This window comes from Phaethon aethereus, assembly GCF_964289735.1.
Source record: "Phaethon aethereus genome assembly, chromosome: 1".
Lineage (NCBI taxonomy): Eukaryota > Metazoa > Chordata > Aves > Phaethontiformes > Phaethontidae > Phaethon > Phaethon aethereus.
This window is the reverse complement of record NC_138575.1, coordinates 68,417,931-68,439,569: the sequence shown is the minus strand read 5'-3', so window position 1 is coordinate 68,439,569 and position 21,639 is coordinate 68,417,931. Positions and strand designations below refer to the sequence as shown.

Sequence of the window (21,639 nt, the reverse complement as noted above, 5' to 3'; positions counted from 1 at the left end):
AAACCTCTTAGGTACTCCTGAATGATCCTCCGACAGCATCCTGGCTAAGGATTTGCTGAAGGCAGCTCCCACTGTGATTGAGAGCTTTGAGTGGAACTGCGTTAGGGGTTCCCACGGCTTTTGCCTGCCCCCTCGCATGGAAACATCTACTCCATCATTGCAGGATGTCATCTCATATGTAATGGGATGAAGGGGTACCTGTTCTGCTATTCTGGCAGTGTCTAGAGCCCTTCAGCACTATTTGAAAGCATCTGCTTGACTTGTATTGGAGGGGCTTTTTCTCTGAGAAAACACATGAAAGTATCAGAGGAGCCATCCACTTACCTGTACAGGCAGCTGTTGGCAACTATGCAGGGCTCAGCTTGAAGGCAGAAGCAGCAGGGGAGCCACATGCCTCTGCCGTCACACGGCTTGGACCTTGAGCAATATGTAATCATGGATGCAGCTAAAATGAGGTATCTGAATGTCCTGATCCTCGTAATCCCGATTTCTTGGGTGCAAAGTTCTGCACTGCTACATGGTACTTTAAATCATGCTGCAAACTTGCTAACTGATTTAAAACAAGCAAACAAACTGGCTTCTGCTCCTATGGACATAAAAACCAGCCTAGCCCAGAAGTATCATAAAACAGGCATGAAATGCTCTCCTGCTACCAGGCCTGACTGTCTTTTTTGAGACAGAGTGGAGGCAGCCCCAAAAGAAGGATCATCTTCTTCTCCCACCTGCTCTAGGTGCAGTGTTTCTGCCGCTATTCTTCTGCTTGCCTCAGTCATTTTTCCCTTGCATGGAATAGTCCTGCCATGACTCTCTCTTCTCTACAGGGTGGGATGTACATCTTCCAGCTCTTTGACTACTATGCTGCCAGCGGCACATGCCTGCTCTTTCTGGCTATTTTTGAAGTCATCTGTGTAGGATGGGTGTATGGTAAGTGGAGGACAAAAACCTGTGTTGCTCTTTCTCAAGGCAAACATGTAGGGTTGAGAAGTGGGACTGGATAGAAAAGATCCTTAGGGGGCAAAGAAATGCTGTAATTTTCCTTCTTTCTTGTCTGCTTTCCACTGTGTTTCCTTGCAACATTTCTTAATTCCTCCACATTTAGAGTAGGAATGGTTTTTCCCTCTGAAGGTTCCTTGTGTTGAGCTACCTTGCTGCTCTTCCCATCTGTTCTTTGAATTAGAAAATCAGCTATAGAGGAGTGACTGCTGTTGTTCTGTCTCTGTTACAATCTGCTTCCATTGCGCCTTTAGTTTAGTCCTGTCAGTTAATTTAACACAAAATGCTGGGATGCAGACTTGCTGTGTGTTACTTCTGCAATGATACATGCTTCCTGTTGGCACGGGCTGTCATGGCACTCCTAAAAGAAATGGGACTGCTTTGGCTGTCAGTGAAGTCTGTAACTAAACTACTCAGGAGCAGGACTGAACTGAGCTCCATGAACTGTCAGAAGAAAACCAACTGCTTGTTAGCCTGTGCCGTGAGAAGAGTGTCCTGTGATATCCTATGGGAGATCTCTTCCCTGCTGAATGGTGCCGGAGCACACAGGCTGCAGTTCATCTCCCTGAAGCTCGTGTCAAGGCTGGTGGTTTTCAGGCAAAGGGTCTAACTGTGTGTGATGCAGAGCCACTGCTCTCTCTCCTTAGCTTCATGGAGCTACAGGAGCTCACTACCTGCAAGGATCGTGCAAAGCTATAGTAGATTCCAGCTTAGACCAAACCCTCAACATCCCACAATCACTCACCTCCTGGCTCCTAGCTACACCAAGCAGCATGGCCATCCTAACCTAAGGAAAAGAACGCAGGCATGAGCATCATATTGTGTCTCTTTCAATGCCCAGGAGTGGATGCTCATGAAAGATTATAATAGCAGAAAAGTTAGCAATGATACTTTCTGTGAGTATTCTTCCAGCTTCTAACAACTTATTATAGAACCATGGAATGGTTTGGTTTGGAAGGAACCTTTAAAGCTCATCTAGTCCACCCCACCAGCCATGGGCAGGGACATCTTCCACTAGATCAGGTTGCTCAAAGCCCTGTGCAACCTGACATTGAACACTTCCAATGGTGGTGCTTTCACAGCTTCTCTGGGCAACCTGTTCCGGTGTCTCACTGCCCTCATAGCAAAAAATATCTTTCCTATATCCAATCTAAATCTACCATCTTTCAGCTTAAAACTGTTACCCCTTGTGCTGTCACTACAAGTCCTGGTGAAAAACCACTCTCTGTTTTTCTTACAAGTCCCCTTTATATATAGAAAGGCTGCAACAAGGTCTTCTTGGAGTCTTCTCTTCTCCAGGCTGAACAATGCCAACTCTCTCAGCCTTCTTCACAGGAGAGGTGTTCCAGCCCTCTGATCGTTTTTGTGGTCCTTCTCTGGGCCCACTCAAACAGGTCCATGTCTTTCTTGTGCAGGGGGTCCCAGAGCCAGATGCAATACTTGGCTTGTTGCTCGGGGATTTCCAGAGACAGAAGTAAAATCTATTTATTTCTCTTCTGTTAATTTTTCCAGTTGACTCAAGTAAACATGTATCACCCACAAAATCCTGCATCAAGGAGCTCCATGGCTTGGTCAGGTGTTGTGTGAGGAATCACTCTCTTTTTCTTGTTTTGAATCTGCCACCTGCTAGTTTCATTTGGTGCCACCTTTGTCTTATTTTAGAAGTGACAGTGAACAGTCAGTCCCGGTGTGCTCTGTTTGGTGCTTACAGTTTTATAGAGGTTGCACTGTCTGTAGTGCAGTTGCTGATGAAGGAGTTATCAGTTTGTCCAAATGCTTCATGTACAGCAGGAGCCAACTGCTAGTCTGGATGGGCTCCTGTCCTACTGAAATGGGAGCAAGTCAAGCTGCTTGGGCTTGACCTCAGAGGACTACAAGAGAAGCAGATCTATAAGACAGATTTATTCTAGAGAGATGTCCTGCAAGGGAAGCTCACCTTGGAGCTTGCAATACCAAACCTTGTCCAGATTTTAATTTAGAGTCACCTTCTACCCAGTCTCCGTGGGATGTCCAGGGGGATGGAGATTCCCATCCATCTGTGACAGGGCTTTATCATCATCATGCTCAGTTACATTAAGCTGAATTATGCTTTAATGTATAGCAACCCTCTGCCATTTAACGGTCACAAAGACCACGTGCCTTTTCTGACACCCACGGAGAGGAGTCATGGCAGACAATGGGCAGCAGGAGAGGTGATGCTGCCCCAGCAGCCCGGAAAGAGGGACAGAACAGCTGGGGACTAAGAAATGGCCCTTTCCCTCACCACCGTGGGTTCATTTGCCCCACTCCAAACAGCGGGATTTTACCCTCTTGATGGTCTGCTTTGCATCTATGGACTGATTCTGGACTGGAATGTAGTCAGAGGGCCAAGGTGGGGCACTGTAGTGGAAAAAAGGTGCCTGGTGCCAATTAATGTTATTTTTCTTCAGCCTCAGAATTGGCAGGGCTGAGCCTCTTGCTTACACTGTGAAGAATGACAGCGTTTTTGCTAACACAAATATGCGTTCTGAGTTTCCCCTCTCCCAGCACATACACCAACCACCCACCACTTGGCAGCTTCCCTCTGCTGCCAGGCAGCTGCTCTCGCAAAGATCTAAGAATGTCCTTGCGTACTTCTCTCTGCCTGCGAAAGGACTGCCTGGCATCGGACCTGCTGATCACGTTCCGTAGAGGGGAGTGCTGGGGGGTTGGTTTGGGGTTTTTTTCCCCCTTCTCCTCTCTCCCTTCCACTTTGGGACAGGCAGCCCTCATATAAGCATGGGTTTTAGGCACTGGGATTTGTAGCCTGATGCCACCAAAACATGCCACAGGACGATATTTTCCAGGCAGTCACAGCATGCACATCAGGATTAGCTGTTCCAGGAGAAAGTGAGGGCCTCCACTGCCTCAGGAGAGCCAGGGCTGAGACCATTAGGACTGTTTACAAAGCTAAAGCAAACTGATGCCAGCAGGTACCGGTGGGTGGCCCTAGGGTGACTCTGTGTTGTGCTGGTATAAATCTTTCTCTCGCTCTCTTGCTCCCACCCAGTGTGGCTACCAGCAGCATCAGCCTCCTTCTGCCCGGATCCTGCCCATCAGGCTTGCACTGGCTGCGTGCGCTTCACCCATGCGGATGCACCGGCTCCCGGCAATCTTACACGCTTATTTATGGACGGCAAAGGGCCTGCTCTCTGCAGCTGGTACACAAAGGGTGTGCAGGTGTTGCAGTGCCACAACGCCTCTGCTGTTGGCATTTTGCACAGGCTTGGCGCAGGTGTTGGTGCTGCAGGTTTGGGACAGGGAGGGAGCAGATACAAGCTCAGCGCTATGGCATAGAGGTGGGATCATCACCTATTGAAATCCTGTGGGTTAAGTTTGATATAGATGAAAGCAAATAAATGCAGCTTGGGAGAAAAGATTTAAAAGGGAGGGCTTTTTCATAGATTCCAAACTAGCAGACCTGTGAAACTCACTGTTTCTGGTTATTGTAAAAATAAAATCTCTGTCCCTTTCGGTTTGGATATCACTTGCAGTTGTTATAAGCTACATAAAATGAGAAGGAGTCCATAAGGACAAGACTTAAGGATGTAAGCAAATTTCTAGTTGGGTTCATGTGGAATGTATTCCCATGAATTTAGCAAAATTAAGTAATTTGTCAGAAAATCATGCAACAGCTTTGAAGGTACATGGGATTTGGTCAGCACAAGAGAAGTGGTACAAGCGTGCATGGATAACTGCCCTGTGCCTGCGTACCATCTTCCTTGACTTAGGATATTGGGGATAACAGCAAACATTTTTGTTCATTCCAACAAAAATCTCTTTGGGGAAATCTTTATGGCTTTCTCTGCAGGAGCTTTATCTAATCCTTCTAATGTACTGGGAATGAAGGAGGACTGCACGTGTCCCCCAGCTTCTGATTTGCTCAAAAAGCCAATGTTGAGTGATTGAACTGATGGCTTCTTAAGCCTGTGAAATGTAGAACATGTAAAACCTCCTGTTCGTATACTCTCTGAGGACATTCATGTCAGATCCCATTGTGTTTCATCATGTCACCTACTGACTGCCACAGTGGTCATGGAAATGCGGGACCTGATGATGGTACTACAGAGAATAGGGATAAGGACAGATGGAGGCACACCATAACCAACATCCTAAGTTTTGGGTTGTTTCCATGGTGGAGGATGGATGACTATTGTGTCTTTCTTTTTGTTTGGTGTCTTTATATTTCTTTAATTGCTATGTCTCTTCCACTAGATCCTAGATCCAAATTTGTGGTGAAAATTTGGCTTCCACAAAGTTGTATTACAAATTACTTTATCTGTCATACATCTGACATCATGGTGTGTTTCTGTGGAAACACTGTATGGTATAAGGGACTGCACTATGCTCATATTCTGAACTGCAAGTCGCATCATTTATATCTCTCTCCCTTTTTTTCACCCCGTGGAAGATTTTAGCTTTTTGGCAAAATAAATTTTTTATACCATCTCCCTTTCATCCCCAGTATATTTTCAGAAATGTGGTCTGAAGCCTCATGATATTTACAGCTTGGAAGTTTTAGGGTTCTGCTCTCTGGTGTAGGCTGGGCTCCCACACAAGACTGTGTGTCCCTTGATATGCCACAGCTTGTCTTTGCTTGAGGCTACTTGTTAAGTTGCCAACTCAAGACGGGAACCATGAGGTGTTCAAAGAACCTGCCCTCCTAGCCTAAATGCTTCAAAAAGCTGGGTTTAAAAGAGCTTTCCTGCAAACATTAGTCATGGGATATAGACAATAATGCAAAGCATTACAAAAAAGAAAAGCACACATAATGTGCTTTTGTAGAATTAATATATTTAAAGGAAACTTAATACGGGAATTTAATTCTAAGACATAAAAAATGCAAACCAAATTAAAACTCACCAAACCCCAAATACTCGCAAGTGTGGCCAGTCCTCTAGGCATATATTTTTCCCAGCCCATATTTCTCATGTTAAGATGCAAAGAAGCAAGGTCTCATCATGCTTGCATGTGGAAACTGTGGTATGACCTTGAGTTCACAGTGAGATGAAAACCCCTCAAGGCAGAGCCCTTCTTCATTAGCTAAGCACTGTGATTAAACTTAAATAAGACAAATATGGTATTATTTTATCTCAGAGGTGCTTAATTGGTAACCCTTTCTATGCACAGTCTAGCTCCATTTTTTTGTCTAATATTGTTACTCTATTTTACCTGAGGCAGTCTGATATAGTACCTCTGGTTAGCTCTAGTTAGGAAGAAGTTAGGGCATCTTATGAATGACACTCTGATTCTTACTTATTTTACATCTCTTTTTGGCCAACATGGGGCTCTTGTTCCTTGAAGACATCCTAGAGCTTACTATGAGGTCTGCTGAAGTCCATCTGCATTATGCTGTCTCCTCTATATACCATTGCAAACATTTCCTGTTTGTGTTTTGTCTTGGGAAGAGTCAATGGATAGGGTCTGGCCAGTGGCAGGACTTCTAGATGCTCTTCAGAGGTATATCCCGCTCTGGTGCATCATGAGATTCAGGTGGGTGCTGCGTACTGTGGATAACATAATCTAGTAAGTGAACATAATCTAGTAAGTGAAAGTAATGAGAGAAGAAGATCAGGCACCCCCAGGACAGCTCCCACTTGCAGGTGGAAGATTTGGTTTCCAGCAGAGATTGGATTGCCAGGTCTTCTGGGTTTATGTCACAAATAAAACATTCTGTGGAAAGCAAGCTCTTGATGATAGGGGAAATGGCCAAGTGGGGATTCTTGAGTTCCCTAGTGTGCCGTGCTAGTTACAAAGAGAGGGTTTTGTTCGGTGTTCCCCACTCTCTTTGTTCCTTTTAGTGCTCTGGGCTCACACAATCCCATGTGCTCAACCTGCAAGAGCACATTTCCCTTGCTGACCTATAAACCAGGCACCCCTCCTTGCCCTGTGCTGGTCCTTACCAGCTCTGAGTGGACTGTATCCTCTCACTTACAGCTGCTGCTGTCTGAGGGACAGGGCTTTTCTTCTATGTCAAGCTTTCTGATAACTTATGGCTGAAGTTAAAAACCTCCATCTGTATTCAGCCACAGATGGGCCTTTTCGATGCCAGAAAAGCCCGTTACCTCCTGCTATATTATTTTAGGATAGCCGTGTTTTTGCCAGGAGTAAACACTGAGAATAAAGAAAGTTGGGATCTGATGCGAATAGTGGTTGAAAGAAACAACAATGATCTGACCTCTGACTTTGTCTCTGTGCTGCCTGGTGGCCAAGGTGCCAACCGCTTCTATGACAACATTGAGGACATGATTGGTTTCCGGCCGCGGCCCTTGATCAAGATATGCTGGCTGGTGTTCACCCCGGGTCTGTGCTCGGTAAGTGCAATTACGACAACATGGCATATTATTCTGGGTCCCTGGGCTCTCAGTAGAAAAGGTTGATGTGTCTTCAAGGTGCTGCAGTAATTTTTTCAAGCTGCTATGGAGAAGCAGAAGCTTGTCCATAGCTGAGGTGGCAATTTATTTCCTTTGTAAAGCCTTGTCTTTTGCCTGGAAAATTAATTCAGCCTGAAAAGCCACTTGTTTACTGTGAAGGCAAAGGGAAATGTATCCTCAAAGTCTGGAGAGGTTTGGTCAAATTACTTTTGAATAGAAGACCAGTGAGAATGACCCTGTTCTGAAATATTTGCTTCAGCCTGTGCTCCTGTGATCTCCCGTGGCTCAGAAATATCGCTCTATGCCCATTTGCTTTCTATGTTATTAAATCTCTTTTAAAACTTCTGTGACAACTGTGTTTAAAGAAAATGCATCCTAAGTCAGGCAAGTTCTTGCCTGTTTTGAGTTTATGTCCAGTCTTGCTCCACTGACTTTTACATGATTTCTGACTCAAATGCTGCTCCCACATCTGATATTGAGAGTTGTTTTCTTTGACCTCAGTGGGAACACAGATGGGATCTATGCCTACAGCTTACAGAAGATTTCTGGTCCTTTGTCCTTGGGCTCTAGCAGGAGTTGAATGTCAGGGAAATTTTCAAAGCAAGCCTGATCCAGCCCAAATCATCTGAGAGCTCTGTGGCTAGAAAGCCTCAAGAAGGGTAAATCTGTGACCATGTGGCATTTCTGGAGGGATTCTGCCAGGGACAACAACAATTCCTGACTTTGATATGAATAAATTGCTGTCTCAATGTTGCTGGACCCTCAAAGCTGCTGCTAACTTTACTTAGGTTGGACCCTCAGGAATCCTGAAGGCTTTACACTGTGGAGAAGCCTGGTCCTGGATCTGAGATAACTCCTTGTGTGGTCAGCATGCACCAAGCTCTGCCTTGCTGCAGCTAGCAAGGTCCATGCTAGTTCATACAAGACAGCATACTCATTGCTGCCCAGCTTGTGCCTGCAGGGTGGCCAGGCTGCCCGGCTTTGCTGCTCCCTTTGCTCTGAACTATGTCTGTGTTTTCTCAGGCCGTCTTCCTGTTTTCCCTGATCAAGTATACGCCCTTGAAATACAACAATTCCTACGTGTACCCGCCCTGGGGCTATGTGGTGGGCTGGCTGATGGCACTCTCCTCCATGGTCTGCATTCCTCTCTACGCCATCTTCATCCTCCTGAGAACCAAAGGACCCCTGAAGCAGGTACTGGGATTGTGGTCACTGAGCAAGTTGCTGCTGCTTCCACCAGACGGCTCAAAGGCAGGGCCCCAGGGAAGATGTACATGGCACATTTCTCCTCTGAGAAGGCAAGGGGGGTGAGGGTGGCCCTTCCCCAGAATGCCCTGTAGCTCTTGCTGGCAATTTGGAGGGCTTGGAGAGTCTCAGCACAGCTTCCAGGGTGATCATCAAAAGTTCAGATTCTTCCATGAGACCTTGCACCACTGTGCTCGGTGCAATATGTAGACATATGTGGAGCGTCTCTAACACTGGCTCCACTGGATGGCAGAGGACCCCCTCAGTGTGGGCTACCCAAGGCCACAGGCTGGTTGGCTTGGTTTATTGTTCAGGTAGTCCTGCTGACCATGTAATTAAGTAAAGATGGCATGCTGTCACTTTTGCCTCCTCTTCTGTTACTGATTGGTGCCAGTGCAAACCCAGTGCAAAACCAGGATCTGTTTTTCCTTGCTTCTTGTCCCTTGCCCCTGCTCCCCTTTTAGTCCTGGGTCAGGACTGTTATTTCCTCTGAAGAGATTACACATGGTTATTAAAGAGGACATGCTCACAGAACTGTAAAGGTCTGCCCTGTGCCATGCCCAAGCCTGTCCTCTTTCACTGTAAACACCTTGTCCTAGGAAGAACTGTGTCTAGGAAGATGAAAGAGTTAGGTCTTTTCACCCTGGAGAAGAAAAGACTGAGGAGGAATTTCCTCACAGTATTCCAGTACTTAAAGGGCAGCTACAAAGAGGATGGAGGCTCTCTTTTCACAAGGAGCCACAAGGAGAAGACAAGGGTACAAGTTGCTCCAGAAGAGGTTTCATCTCATCATAAGAAAGGAATTTTTACAGTGAGAACAATCACTCACTGGAACAACCTCTTCAGGGATGTGGTGGAGTCCCCAGTGCTGGGGGATTTCAGGACGTGATTGGGCAGGGTGCTAGGTTCCCTTTCCCATGAAAGGTTGGACCAGATGATCTTTTGAGGTCCCTTCCAACCTGGGCTATTCTATGATTCTATAAGATGGTGGCATAGATATGACACCTCACCTGATGCATGAAGAAAGACCTGAGTGGTGTACAGTGCATATAAATTTCTGCACAGTTTCTCTTCAGGTCCTTCCCCATCCTCACTGACTGCAGGCTTGACTGCGACTGGTTGGGGAGGGGGAGCAGGTGAACAGGGGATGGGAGCATCCCTGTTGCTGTGGTGTAGGTGTGACAGTCATATTGTGGGGTCATGAGGAGGAGGACCCTGCACTGCCAACACAGCAAGGAACGGACTGGGTGCAGCATGTCCTCGTTGGCTCTGTTGCCTCAGGAAAGGTGAATCTGTGCCCATGGGGCTCTTATTTACTGGCTGAGAGATGTGACTTAATAGAGAGTGACAGGAGCTGTGGCAGAGCTGGCTAATGCCCATCTTAGGCTCCGGAGAAGATACAGTGCAACGCCCAGATGGGAACGGTACTGACGAAAGTCTTCAGTGAAACAGTGTGGGGGCATAAGCTGTTCAGGCAGGGAGGTGGAGGAAAAGTACAATGCTGTGAAATAGTTCCTGTTTAGCTGCCTTTGGCCCTCGGGCCTTCCAGTTGCCGTTGGTGGCCATGAAGAGATGACAAGGTTGGGAGGGAGCTGGGAGCTGTACACCTCGCAGTATGAGGAACTCCAGGTGCATCTTGTGCCAGGGTGCTGTGAGATGATTTGCTCCAAGTTCAGATCTTGAGTCCTGCCTCTTACAGCCCTCGCCTGTGCTCCAGACCATTTAAGAGTAATACATCTGTCCATTCCCGTGGCCGGTTTGAAGAGTTTGACTGCGTGGCTGACAACATGCCTGACTGCCCACAGCTCAGAGGTTTCATATGTCTAAATGAGGACTTGAAGCTGTCAGTGAAGTAATTGCCCAAATGTCCTGCCTGCTAAACAAGCAGTATTTCTCACCTGTGGCAGTGCTTTGAGCCCTTGGACTGAAATGCTGCTGTGAGTAGTGTTAATGCTTATTTTACAGCACATCCGAGGAATTGATTTGGCTAATTTCACGTTGAGGGTTTTTCTGTTTTCCCTGGTTTAAATGTGACTTCTTGTAATTTCCAGGGACTTCTCAGTTATATTAGTATGAACAAACTTTCAAGGATGTGGTTTAGGCATGTAGGGAGGAATCGGCTGCTAAGCCTGGGTTGATTCAGGGAACAATCAAAGCCAACCACACGATACCTCCTGGAATACTTGGTCCTGTTTTGAAAACAGATTTTCTCAAAATATACCTGTTCCTTTCTTCCAGTCACACCCCAGAAATCTAGTGAATTAATTTCCTGACACAGATGCTTCCAGGAATGGTGCCTTTCAACTGAATATTGCAAACCATTCACTGAAAGCAAGTTTGTAATTGGTACTTATGATTAGTCACTGCAACAAACTGATTCCTCTTGTTACACTTGACTGATGAAGAAACGCAAATGTTGTTTCCTAATGCGTCTGATTAAGACAGCTCAAGCTCCAAAGACTGAAAACTCACAATGAACTGCTCACAGAGCAGCTGCAGGCCAAGGCTGATGTCAGAAATCATGGGGCAAATAGTTTTGAATAAATGAGCAAAATCCAGGATTCTGGCAGGCACTTCACAAGGAGTGGAAGCACGGAAATTAATCCAATGAGTCATGGATGAACTGCCTGCTCTGCTTGTGATGCACTCTGTAAGGGAGGAGCGTGCACTGGCCTGAACAGCTTGTGATGGAAAAAGTAACTGTGAAAGTTGGTTTTCAGCAGGGAAATTATTTGTTGGCCCATGGAGCCAGGCAGGTGGCTGCTGGACATTGCCTGTTACTTGGTTTTGGGAGGAGATGAGGTGATCTGAGGAAAGTGTGTGGCACCAGAAGGGCTTCAAAAATGGGATGAGAAAGACCAGAAATTCACGGCAGCTGTCTCTGCGGGCCAGCACCTTTTGCCCAAATAACTCCAAGTTCTTAGCATTTTTTAAGAATAAACTCCCCACAGCTGACACAACACAAACGTACGTGTGTGTGGAACAGCCTGCAGCACCTTGGGTTGCAGAGGACAGGGAGAGCTAAGGGCAGGCAGCTGCCCCACAACTCCTGCCTGCACCGTCACGGTGAGGCTGGAAGAGGGGAGCTGGTATGACCTGCTGATATGGGCAGGAACCAGTCTGCGGAGGGACTGCTTTAACAGGGAAGTGCCACTGAGGTAGGTATCGCCTGCCATCCTGTTTTGGACCATAGCAGGAGATGCCCAGCAATTTTTAATGGTCAGACCATTTGGAAGGCTCTGCAGCTCCCACCAAAGTCAGCGGGAAGCACGGCTACTTGGCATACGGAAAAAAAGAGGGCTTTATGGTGTTTTTCCCATGGACACAGAAAATGTCTGTGAGGCTAATCCCTAGCATCCTTCCTCCCAGAAATATGTCTGAGGAGCCCTGTACATTGGGTTGTCAATCCATGGCCTGCGTTTGAGCCCAGAGGTGGAGTAATTGTCACCGAGAGCAGTTAGACGAACCTGCTCTCCTTCCTCTCCCTTTCACAGCCGTTTGGCAGGAGAGGAGCAGGGAGCTGGGAGCATTAGCTCTCTAGATGCCTTTGCCCCCAGCAATGGCTGTGGATCACTATTGGGCGCCAGTTTGTTTATCAACTTAATTAACAGAGACTTCCTCTCCGCAGCGGCTAACGCAGCTCATTTCCCCAGCGGAGGATCTGCCGCAGCTGAAGAAGCATGTGGCGGGGCTGTCAGAGCTGAAGCGCAAGGGATGGTCCCCTCCAGTCCAAGAGGTGCTCAGCATCACAGAGAGAGAAACCCACTTCTAAGGCACCAGGGATGTCTCCTCCATACCCTAGACTGATTTGCTCTCTCCTTCCTGAAGTGGTTTCTTTTCTCTCCTGGGCTCTTCCCTTCTCTCCTTCACGTCTGAGACGAAGCATCCAGGACACCCTCTCCTTCCAGCCAGCTGGTTGCACCCACCAGGGACAGCATTTCTTCTGACACCCTGGAGACAACTCTCCCTGTCAGCAGCCAGGGAGAGAGCAAGAGGCTTTTGTCAGCAGTGTCCTCCAGTACTGACACTGGTGGGGAAAAGAAAAACAACGTATTATCAAAAAAAAAAAGAAAAGAACAAAAAGAAAGCAGTCATGTTGAGAGGAGGAAAGGAAACCACAGTGGTGAGAGAGAGCAGAGAATAAAGGTGTGCAGGAGCAAAGTCAGGGATGCAAAGGCACAAAACGATGGGGCGTTAGCGCAGGGAATAACTAAGTTGGTTCAGAAGTACATAAGGAGCTGCAGGATGACAAAGGGAAGTGCATTGCTAGGTCACCTACGTACGAGGGAGAGGGAGCCAGGAACATATCAGAGGCAATGATGAAAGGAGGCTGCCGCACGTTAGTAGTTACAGCTTCTGTTGTCACTGAAAGGGAAGAGAGTGACAGGTTGCTCGATGCAATCATAGTTATTGATGACGGATCTCAAGGCAATCGCAGGCTGGAAACGGGGTGAGGAACAACTATCCAGGGCACTCACTCTTGGTCAGAACTACACAGCCAAGTGCAAATGCATCTGAGAGTGAAACAACTGGATATTTGACAATTCTTTCAGAAAATTCCTGGAGTGCAGGAAAAGTCCCAGAGCAGTTGGTAAAAAAAATGAGCTGCAGCACAGCAGGGAGAAATGAGACCCTGGGGACTGCACGCCCACAAATTTAACTGCACTGCTGGGGCATTTTTTAGAGGAATTAATGAAGGAGTTGATGGGCCTGATTCTGTGCTGCAGAGTAGCTTTGGGGCACGGGTGGGAGAAGGATTGTGCTCCCTTGGCTTTGCTGCAGATGACTGCTCAGGGGATAAGGAAGACATAACTGGGCACAATAATCATAAGCTCAGGCAAGATAAAGCAATAATTAATAGGTAAAATGGGTTCATTGGAAGCAGATTGTATCAATTTAAAGGTCTCTCATTGCCAGGGTAGTCGTGAATGTGAGGCAATGTCTGGAAGGTATTGCGCTCGGATGCGGCGTTTGGTGCGGTGCCAGAGAGCTCTGTCCTGTGGAGGCTGGGGCTGTAAAACGCCCTGCCAAAACCTGCTTGAACACCTCTCAGAACTTCACAGATAAAACCACAGCAAAAGCCAGTGGCAGGAACCCCCCAGGAGCTTTGCTGTGGTCGGGGGTACACGCGCCGGTGCACGGCTGTGTTGCAATAGTGGTGCATCAAACTGTGCCGGAGAACGGCTATTAAAAAGAATCAGAGATGCCACAGGCTCCTTTCCCTTGTTCCTTGTTCCAAGTAATTGCTTTTCCCTGTGCTGTGTGGAGATAAACCACCTGCACTGAAAGTAAGCGGGAAAATCGGGCCTCATCAGTGGAACGCGGCACCTATTCCAATTGCTATGGGAACCTTATCTTTTGCAGTTTCCTGTGAGTTTAACTGGCGAATTAGCACAGGGCAATCTTTTTTCCGTTTTATTTCCTTTCCTTTAAAAACTAAAAGTTGTTGGTGAAATGAACACTGAAAGTCAAGTATCAAAATGTGCACCTCTCTGGGACGTTGTTGTTTCACTGGAGATGATTTACGGTAAAAGGCAGATAGCTGGCCAACCTCATTCTTGTTCCCTGCAAAGGATGGCGGCACCACAAAAGACACCATTTATTTTATTTTTATTTTTTAAAGAGCTAGATGCCACATTGCAGCAATAGTCCTTGGGAAGAGCTTAACATCCTGAGGCTGGCAGTCAGGCCTCGTCGTGTTTTGGTGTTTTTTCCTCTCCCTCCCAGCGGCGTTGCTCACGATTTGGCTGGGGGGAGCAGCTCCCCACAGCGGGTCTCTACATGCAGCCAGAGCAAAGTCCAGTGGCTGCCACCAAGGAGCAGCAGTGTCAGGGTGGCATGGCCCGATCAGCCGGAGAAATCACCGGCCCCGGGGGCTACTTGCTCTGCGGTTGCCTCCCCACGCCCAGAGCTGCGGTGGGGCCGCGCACGAGGAGTTTGATTTCAGGCTGCCTTGACAGTACCCGTGGTCAAAAATGGTGGTATTGGTTTTGAGAAGGAAACCTGCCTTCTCTTCTTCAAGCAACAGAAAGGAAAGTTAAAGGGCTGGGACTTGCCATCCAGATTCAGTCTTAGGCATTAGCACCGGTCTCTTGTACGACCCTTGGTAGGACATTTAACCCCTTTGCTCCTGCTGCCTTGCCTCCAAGATGTAAGAGAGAATGTAAGAGATGCCAGAGAAGTCGTGGAGATGTGTTCACTCCTTTTGCTGAGGTAGACTGATTACACTGCAAAAATCCTAGATAGATAGAATTAAATCACTTTTCAATTTTGAGCACAAATATAGGGCTGTGTTATTGAAAATAAATACTGCATGAACTGGTTCATCTGTTGTTTGTGTATAATTGGGTATTAGCGTCCCACCTCTGCCAGGAAGCAGCATATTTTAATAAAGTCAGAGAAGGTATTGCTGTTCCCATTGAAAGCAATTACAAAATTCCCAGGATCAGGAAATTCATCCAGGCACTTTGGATGGGATTGACAGAGTCTCAGGAAGTTTAAGGGAAAGTTCAGTGACCCAGGTACACCCAGCTGGGGGAACAGGCAAAAATGCTCCCAATGCCTGTCTCTTGCTATGAGACCCCCAGCATGCAGGCATGGAGAGAGACCAAGTAATGGTTTTCTAAACTGATACAAACATCTCGGGCATTGCTGTGCGCGTACGACAGATGGGACAGGTCTCCATCTGCCCCTGGAAGTGGGCACTTCTGGAGGCCCCTGAGTCTGATGGGAAACTGCTCCCTTCCTGCACACCACCGGCGTGTAAATACACTATCAAAGAGGTGGTATGGAGAGGAGGGAGAGTTCCCCCCCCGCCCCCTTAATTGCTGCTAGGAGGCCAAGACATGATGCATTTGAAGCTGAAGTCCACGGGAAGTTATGAGGTGGCCATACTGTGCTGCTCCTCCTGGTCAAAGGGAAAACAACGTATACAGAAGGAAGGACAGACATCTGTCATGCACCTAATTATCACTTCTGGGTTTTCAGGGTTTTTTTCATTAGACGACTGTTTTCACCCCTCTCTCCAGAAAGGAAAGGCAGGAAAATGGTTTGTTAAAAAAGAAATCAAGCCAAACGGTCTTGTATTTATTTTCCTTCTCCTTTCTTCATTCTCTGTTTCTTTTTTTCCCATTTTTCCCATTCCCTCCCCTTCAGCCTTCCCTCCCTTCTTCCTTCGACAGTGGCAAATGGAAAATAAAGGAGAAGGAAATGATAGTTGAAAACTCATACCTGACAAAATTTGAAGAAAGAAAGATAAAACAAATGGCAAACAAGCCAAGCAAGTTGTTAAGAGTTATTTGCTTGCCATGCTCCCCCTACTGCTCATCCACCCTCCCAGCCGGAGAGGCTGTGTCCATCCCTGTGTGCACCAAACAAGCCCCTTCTTCCCATGCCCTTCTGGCAAGTCATTCTTGAGCCTCTTCCCTTAGAACCTCATCTGAATGAAGGTGGTTCCAGGCCTGGCTGGACTGCTGCCTAGTTGGGTAGGGAGACGCCGTGGTGTCCCTCACACGGACCCGGGGCCGCAGCTGGCCGGGGAGCCCTTTCCAACCTGGCCCTGGAGGGTGCATCCAGGCTCTGGAGGACTCTTAGAGCAGTTCTTGCACTTCTACCTTTGTCCAGCATGAAGTAATATGTATTTCTTCTCATTGCCAAGATATCTTCAATTTTCATGACTCCAACATTCAACGAAGTTTTTTGGGGGAGGAGAATTGCAGTGGAATTTCATTGCGGTTGGAACTCGGCTCTCAAACCTTCCCCTGCCCCAGGTGACCATGGTAGCCCTCAGACAAAGGACAGTGATCTGCTGTAGCTCTCAATGAGCTGGAGATGCAGCTGTGCCCTCCCTCCAGCTCCCGTCTTAGTTTTTTATGTGAGAGAAGCTATGCCCACGATAACCCTAGCGCAGGGGTTAGCTGTCAAGGATTGGAGCCACAGCTCCATCCTGAGCAAAGCTCTTGATTTTCCCTTGATCCTGTCCATGTATTGCACCTTGCCAAGGGCCAGTAGAGGACAAAGGGCAGTAGGGACTGAGCTGGAGGAAACAGGGCATTTTTGTTTGTGAAAACCCTTAGAAGAGCAGGGGAGGCTAGTTTCTCAGAGGCCAGGGACCTTGGATCATGTTTGCACTGTGTGATTTATGGGTGCTCTGCAGCGGCTGTGTGGTTTGTGCTTGCACCTGGGGACTTGCCTGAGCTTTTGCTTCCCTAGTGTGTGGCAGGAGGGGTTTGGTGAGGTGCTTTGCTGGTCTTGAAGGGAGGAGGGCTTTGCGCAGGTAGAAATAAGAGACAGTAGCCAAGTGACTTGGGTGCACAGCCAACAAGGGCCACAAAAAAGGTGGTTTGCAGTCATGCGGGTATAGAGAGTGTTTGGTCGTCTTTCTGTTCTTTATTAGGTTACATGCGCTTATATACAGCCTCTTACTAATTAGTTAAGTCAGGTTTGAACAGGGTAAGAGGGGAGTAACGTTCATCAAAGGAGAAGGTAAAATAATAGAAGCTTTCAAAAAGTACGGATTAAAATTTAAGACCTGAGGGGATGAAGGGATGTGTATATGCTGCCATCCAGTTCCCCCCGCAGGGCTGCAGGGAAAGGCTGGGGCATCAGTCAAAGACTGTATTCCTGACTCTCTTGCTGGGGACAAGGGAAGAGAAGAAACGTGTCTAACAGCACTTGGGGGGGGCAGTGGGGAGTTTGTTTTGCTTGGTTTTGTTTTGAAACCCAGGATAAGCTCTGCCCTCTCTACTGCTCTTGGAGGACAATCCTGGCTCTGTTTTGAATCCCTGACCCACGACTGTCTCTGCAAAGGAGGACATGTATTTTCGGAGCTGTCTGTTCTGGTTTGTCAAGCCTGTGCTTGGAAAGCTATGTGGAAAAGAAAGGGATTCCCAGGGAGAAATGCTTTCAATGGCTGTGCAAAGCCAGTCGTGGGCGACTCCGTCCTGTCCTGCTTTTGGTGACATGCCAAGACCATGCTGTGAAGTGATCTCTTGATTTTTTTTCTCCTTTTTTTTTATAGGGTGTAAAATAGTTTCCTGCCCAGCCTGGTTTACAGTCAGGACGGGGAGCTTTACCCAACTAGCTGCCTAGGATGACTGCTCTGGACTGGAGGCGTGCTCACGCTCATTCGTTATTTGCCACTGGCCACTAGACTTTTCCAAAATATGTTTTATCGAGTGTGAGATTTTTGCTGTGCCATGGCGTAGATAGTGGTCACTGGAGGAGGATGAGTGATTACAGGCAGTCTGGTGCCTTTCTTGACCTCATCTTTCAACAGGAGATGAAATGAGCTTTTTTTTCTCATGGAGAAATAAACCCACCCCCAAACAAAAAAACATCCTGGAGAAGGGCCAGACGTCGTGCAACATGCGTCTGCCTCCCCACACACCAGCTTTGAAGTGACCTGGGAGCTGGAGCCCGGTGTTTCTTGACCAGGCTCTCCGGGAGCGGAGGGTTTTGTGCTGGGATGCTGCAAGCAGCGCACAGGTGGGCCCAGGATCTGCTGAAGAGGAATCCCCCCAGTGGCAAGGCACAGCGGTGTAGATCAGAAACACTGGCTTAGCCTCTTCAGGATGGTGGGAGGCAGCCTGGCAATGGGAACTGGCCCGGTGCTGGGGCTTAACCTCGTAACTTTGGAGAAGACACGTCCAGGCAGTGTTAGCCTTCTGTGTCCTTTTTTTTTTTTTCCCCCCGTAATGAGTTACCTGCCCTAGCCAGCAGTTAAAAGATCCAGCTTTTAAAAGTTATTTGGTGCCTGACACGAACCCCAGCCTCTTTTGCAGTTCAGTGCAGGGGTGGCATTTTCCTTGCATTTGGGGGTGGTTGAGCTCAGTTCCACTTTCCTGCTTTCCTGCTCTCCAGGCAGTTGGAGTTGGGCTTTATCGGGGCAGGGGGGTGCTGACCTGTGCAGTTACTTCTGGGGCGTCTCTCCCAGCAGCTGTCCTTGACTATAAGTAGGGGTAATTTGTAACCTTGGTAAAACTTTCCAAACTTTCTTCCCTCTCTGGAAGGAAGGGAAGGGTGTTTTACTGACCCCGGGCAGAGGTGTCAGCAGCACCTTCGGGTTGTTCTGGCCAGAGTCCCTTGGATGGGCTGACGTACAGCCCATCGAACGATGGCAAGGCAATTTCCCACCAGCCAATTCTATCAATAGAAGCAAATCCCCCGGGGGGTGAAACTCGATCGCTGCAAACAAGGGCTCGTTTTGGTTTTGTGCATCACATGGGCCAGCAGCAGCAAGGCTGCAGGCTGGAGACGTTTTCCCTCACCCAGGCCAGCTCTGCCCCATCCCTCCAGCTTGCAGGCGTGTCGGCATAGCCCTGCACATGGGGCAGACACCGTCCCTTCCTATGTGGTGATAAATGAGATTGCACCTGCGTGGCACTTCGCAGAGGGGACAAGCCTTTGCTCTTCCTCCTCCTCTTCTTTCCCCGGCCTCCATACTCATCACGACGGGGTGCCTGTGGTGGCCAAGGGTTATCCTGCCTCTCTTTTTAACTTTCCCTGGCTTGCATCTCACACCAACATCTGTCCGCTTTTTCCCTCACACCTATCACATTTTTCCTCACACCCCTGTGCTTTTGAGGTCAAACACAGCAGTGCAATAAGGCTTCTTCTCCCTGTAGGAGACCATTGCTATACTGTTGGACTGGGGAGTGGCATAAGCTCTATCAGTATAACTGTACTTATGCTGATTTAAAGCACCTACCTCAGAGCTTTTATCAGCATAAGCCTCTTAATAAAAAGGAAGAAAATCATCCGCTCTCCTGGCAGACCTATACCAATGATGTAACTAGACCTAAGGGCACATTTACTTTAAAGTTAAGGATGGTTTAACACAGTATGTGATTTCAGTTAAATCTTCCAAAGTATGTGAAGACACTTCTATTTATGTTTCATTCACACTAATTTTAATTTATATTAAGTCCGTCAGGATCAAGTTTGAGCTAAGTTGAACACAGTGTTACTTTTCATAATGCTTTAGAAGGATTAGAAGCAACAGAGCTAAATCCTCAGAGTCCCCTGTGAGAGCAGTTTCACTAATAGAAAGATGCTCAGTTTTTTTAACTACATTTATCAGAACAACCTGCAGATACAGGCACACTTTCGTCAATGTGACTATGTCCACCTGTCACCCAAATGGTCTTTAAACTGCAATAATCACGCTTGCAAAGTGGGCTGCTCTGGTTTCATTTAGCCTAAACGGTTTGGATTTAGATGGGCAACACTGGTTGCTTATGGGTAGACAAGACCCAGAAGAGCTCCCTGCAGTGGGTAGGTACTGTAGTCTTGCCAGAAGTCCTTCTCCTTGCAGAAATCCCACAGCTGGTGTCCGTGGCAGCTCTTGCTTCTTGTTTGTGGGACCTTGTGCCCCTTGTCAGTGTGCTGGCCAGGAGGTGGCACATCACAGAGATGCTGGACTCCCAGGTGTCCCCGGCTTCACTCAGATACCCCTGCAGCAGGGGAGATAGCCGGGAAGATGGGGGCAAGGGGAGACTCTGCTGTGCTCAGAGTCCACTCCCAAATCCCACTGTGGACACCAGTGGCACATGCCTCCCAGATCCACCAGTGCCCCACCAGGCCCCCCGGCATGCTTGCGCTCTGGGGACTCCCGCCTTCCTTTGGAGCATCCCTGGAGAAAGGTGACAGCTCACAGGCAGGCGCCGTGCCCTTGCCAGCGCTTAGGGACTAACCGGCAATCATCTCGAGAGCTTTCTGGCAACTCCTGGGAGGCAGGCACCAGTAATTAAACCTCACGCTTTGAAAGGGCAACACAAGTCTGGCTTCACCCAGCAGGAAACTGAATCCATGCCGTAGCGAGGTGCCATAGCTCTCAGCATGATCAGACGAACGGGATGGGGTACCCATGGGTACAGGCCATCCTCAAGCGTCACCACCAGCTTTGCTGCGGCCGGGGAAGGAGGTGTTGTGGCAGTGCAGAGGTCTGAGCTTTCGCTGTGCTTTAGCTGTTAACAAAAACCACAGGCATGCCACACCTAATGAAGCAGTGTGTTCCTCTCCTCTCAGAAGCTTCCATATATACAGCCCTATTTATTTCAATCAAATGGAAAAATTGTTCATACACCTAGAACTACCACCCTACCAAAACAAGCAGGAGGTGAGGCTCTTCATTCAAAGAAATAATAGGGAAAACACCACTGAGACTTCTTTGAAGACATGGATTTTCTTTTAGTGGCCTTTTCTTTCTCTTCTACCTAATATCCCCCCTCCTCCCATAAGACATCTCAGGACTTGTCAGATTGATCTTCTTCATTTTGTGCTGGAGGACTCTTGGTCCTTCAGGTTTCACCTGCTGACTGAAAGTTCAGTGCTGATAAATCTTTAGCAGAGGAAGTTTTTCTCCCAGGTGTTTCTCAACCACGTGAGCTAAGGTAAAGTGCCCAGGACAGACAACAGAAAAAACACTGAGCTTAACAGAACTTGGCTGTTTCACAGCTGATGAAGTCTTGCTGCTGGCGTCTCCAGTGACATTATCTCACTAGTTCTCTCTCTCTGCCTCTAGAGTATTCCAGGGGAAAAAAGTGAATAGGTGAGTCCTGAACAACAGTGTTCCAATCCAATCTATTTTTCTTTTGCGGGTCACCTTTAATCACCTACAGGGTAGAAACTCCTTTTCTTTCCTTGTACTTATTTTCGGTTTTGTTCTTACTGTATTTCTTTTACAATTTCTGTTCCTCCACCATGTTCTGCTTGCTTTGTGTTGCTGGCAGTAGAAGTGATTTAAAAATGCCTAGTCTTTGAAACAAGTAATCTCCAGATGAAATTGTTCCTAAGGGCTATTTCCTAGCAGCTGCAGGCACAAGTGGCATAAATGTAGCTTTAAGACCAGTGGGTGAAGGCAGCTCTAAATAAAGGTGCTAGCTGGGGAAACTATTGGACAGATTTCTGGGGAAAAGATGTTTCAAAGAAGTTCCGGGCCCCAAGTGCATGGCTGGCAGCCTGTGAAGAACTATAAATGTGTGGGGCAAGACCTCTCCCTATGCCATAG

General features: G+C 47.7%; 1 protein-coding gene across 1 annotated transcript in view; it reads left to right on the top strand.

Annotated features, from left to right (window-relative positions):
- LOC309416349 (sodium- and chloride-dependent betaine transporter-like) overlaps window positions 1-12,717 on the top strand; it is a gene marked incomplete at its 5' end in the record, with an annotated part of 31,041 nt that extends 18,324 nt beyond the window's left edge. Inside the window, 4 exons of the mRNA XM_082013847.1 lie at window positions 822-924; window positions 7,225-7,325; window positions 8,409-8,579; window positions 12,259-12,717. Coding sequence (XP_081869973.1) covers window positions 822-924; window positions 7,225-7,325; window positions 8,409-8,579; window positions 12,259-12,402 — 519 coding nt within the window. The 3' untranslated portion in view covers window positions 12,403-12,717. The remainder of the gene's footprint in view (window positions 1-821; window positions 925-7,224; window positions 7,326-8,408; window positions 8,580-12,258) is intronic.
- Window positions 12,718-21,639: the final 8,922 nt, after the last annotated feature.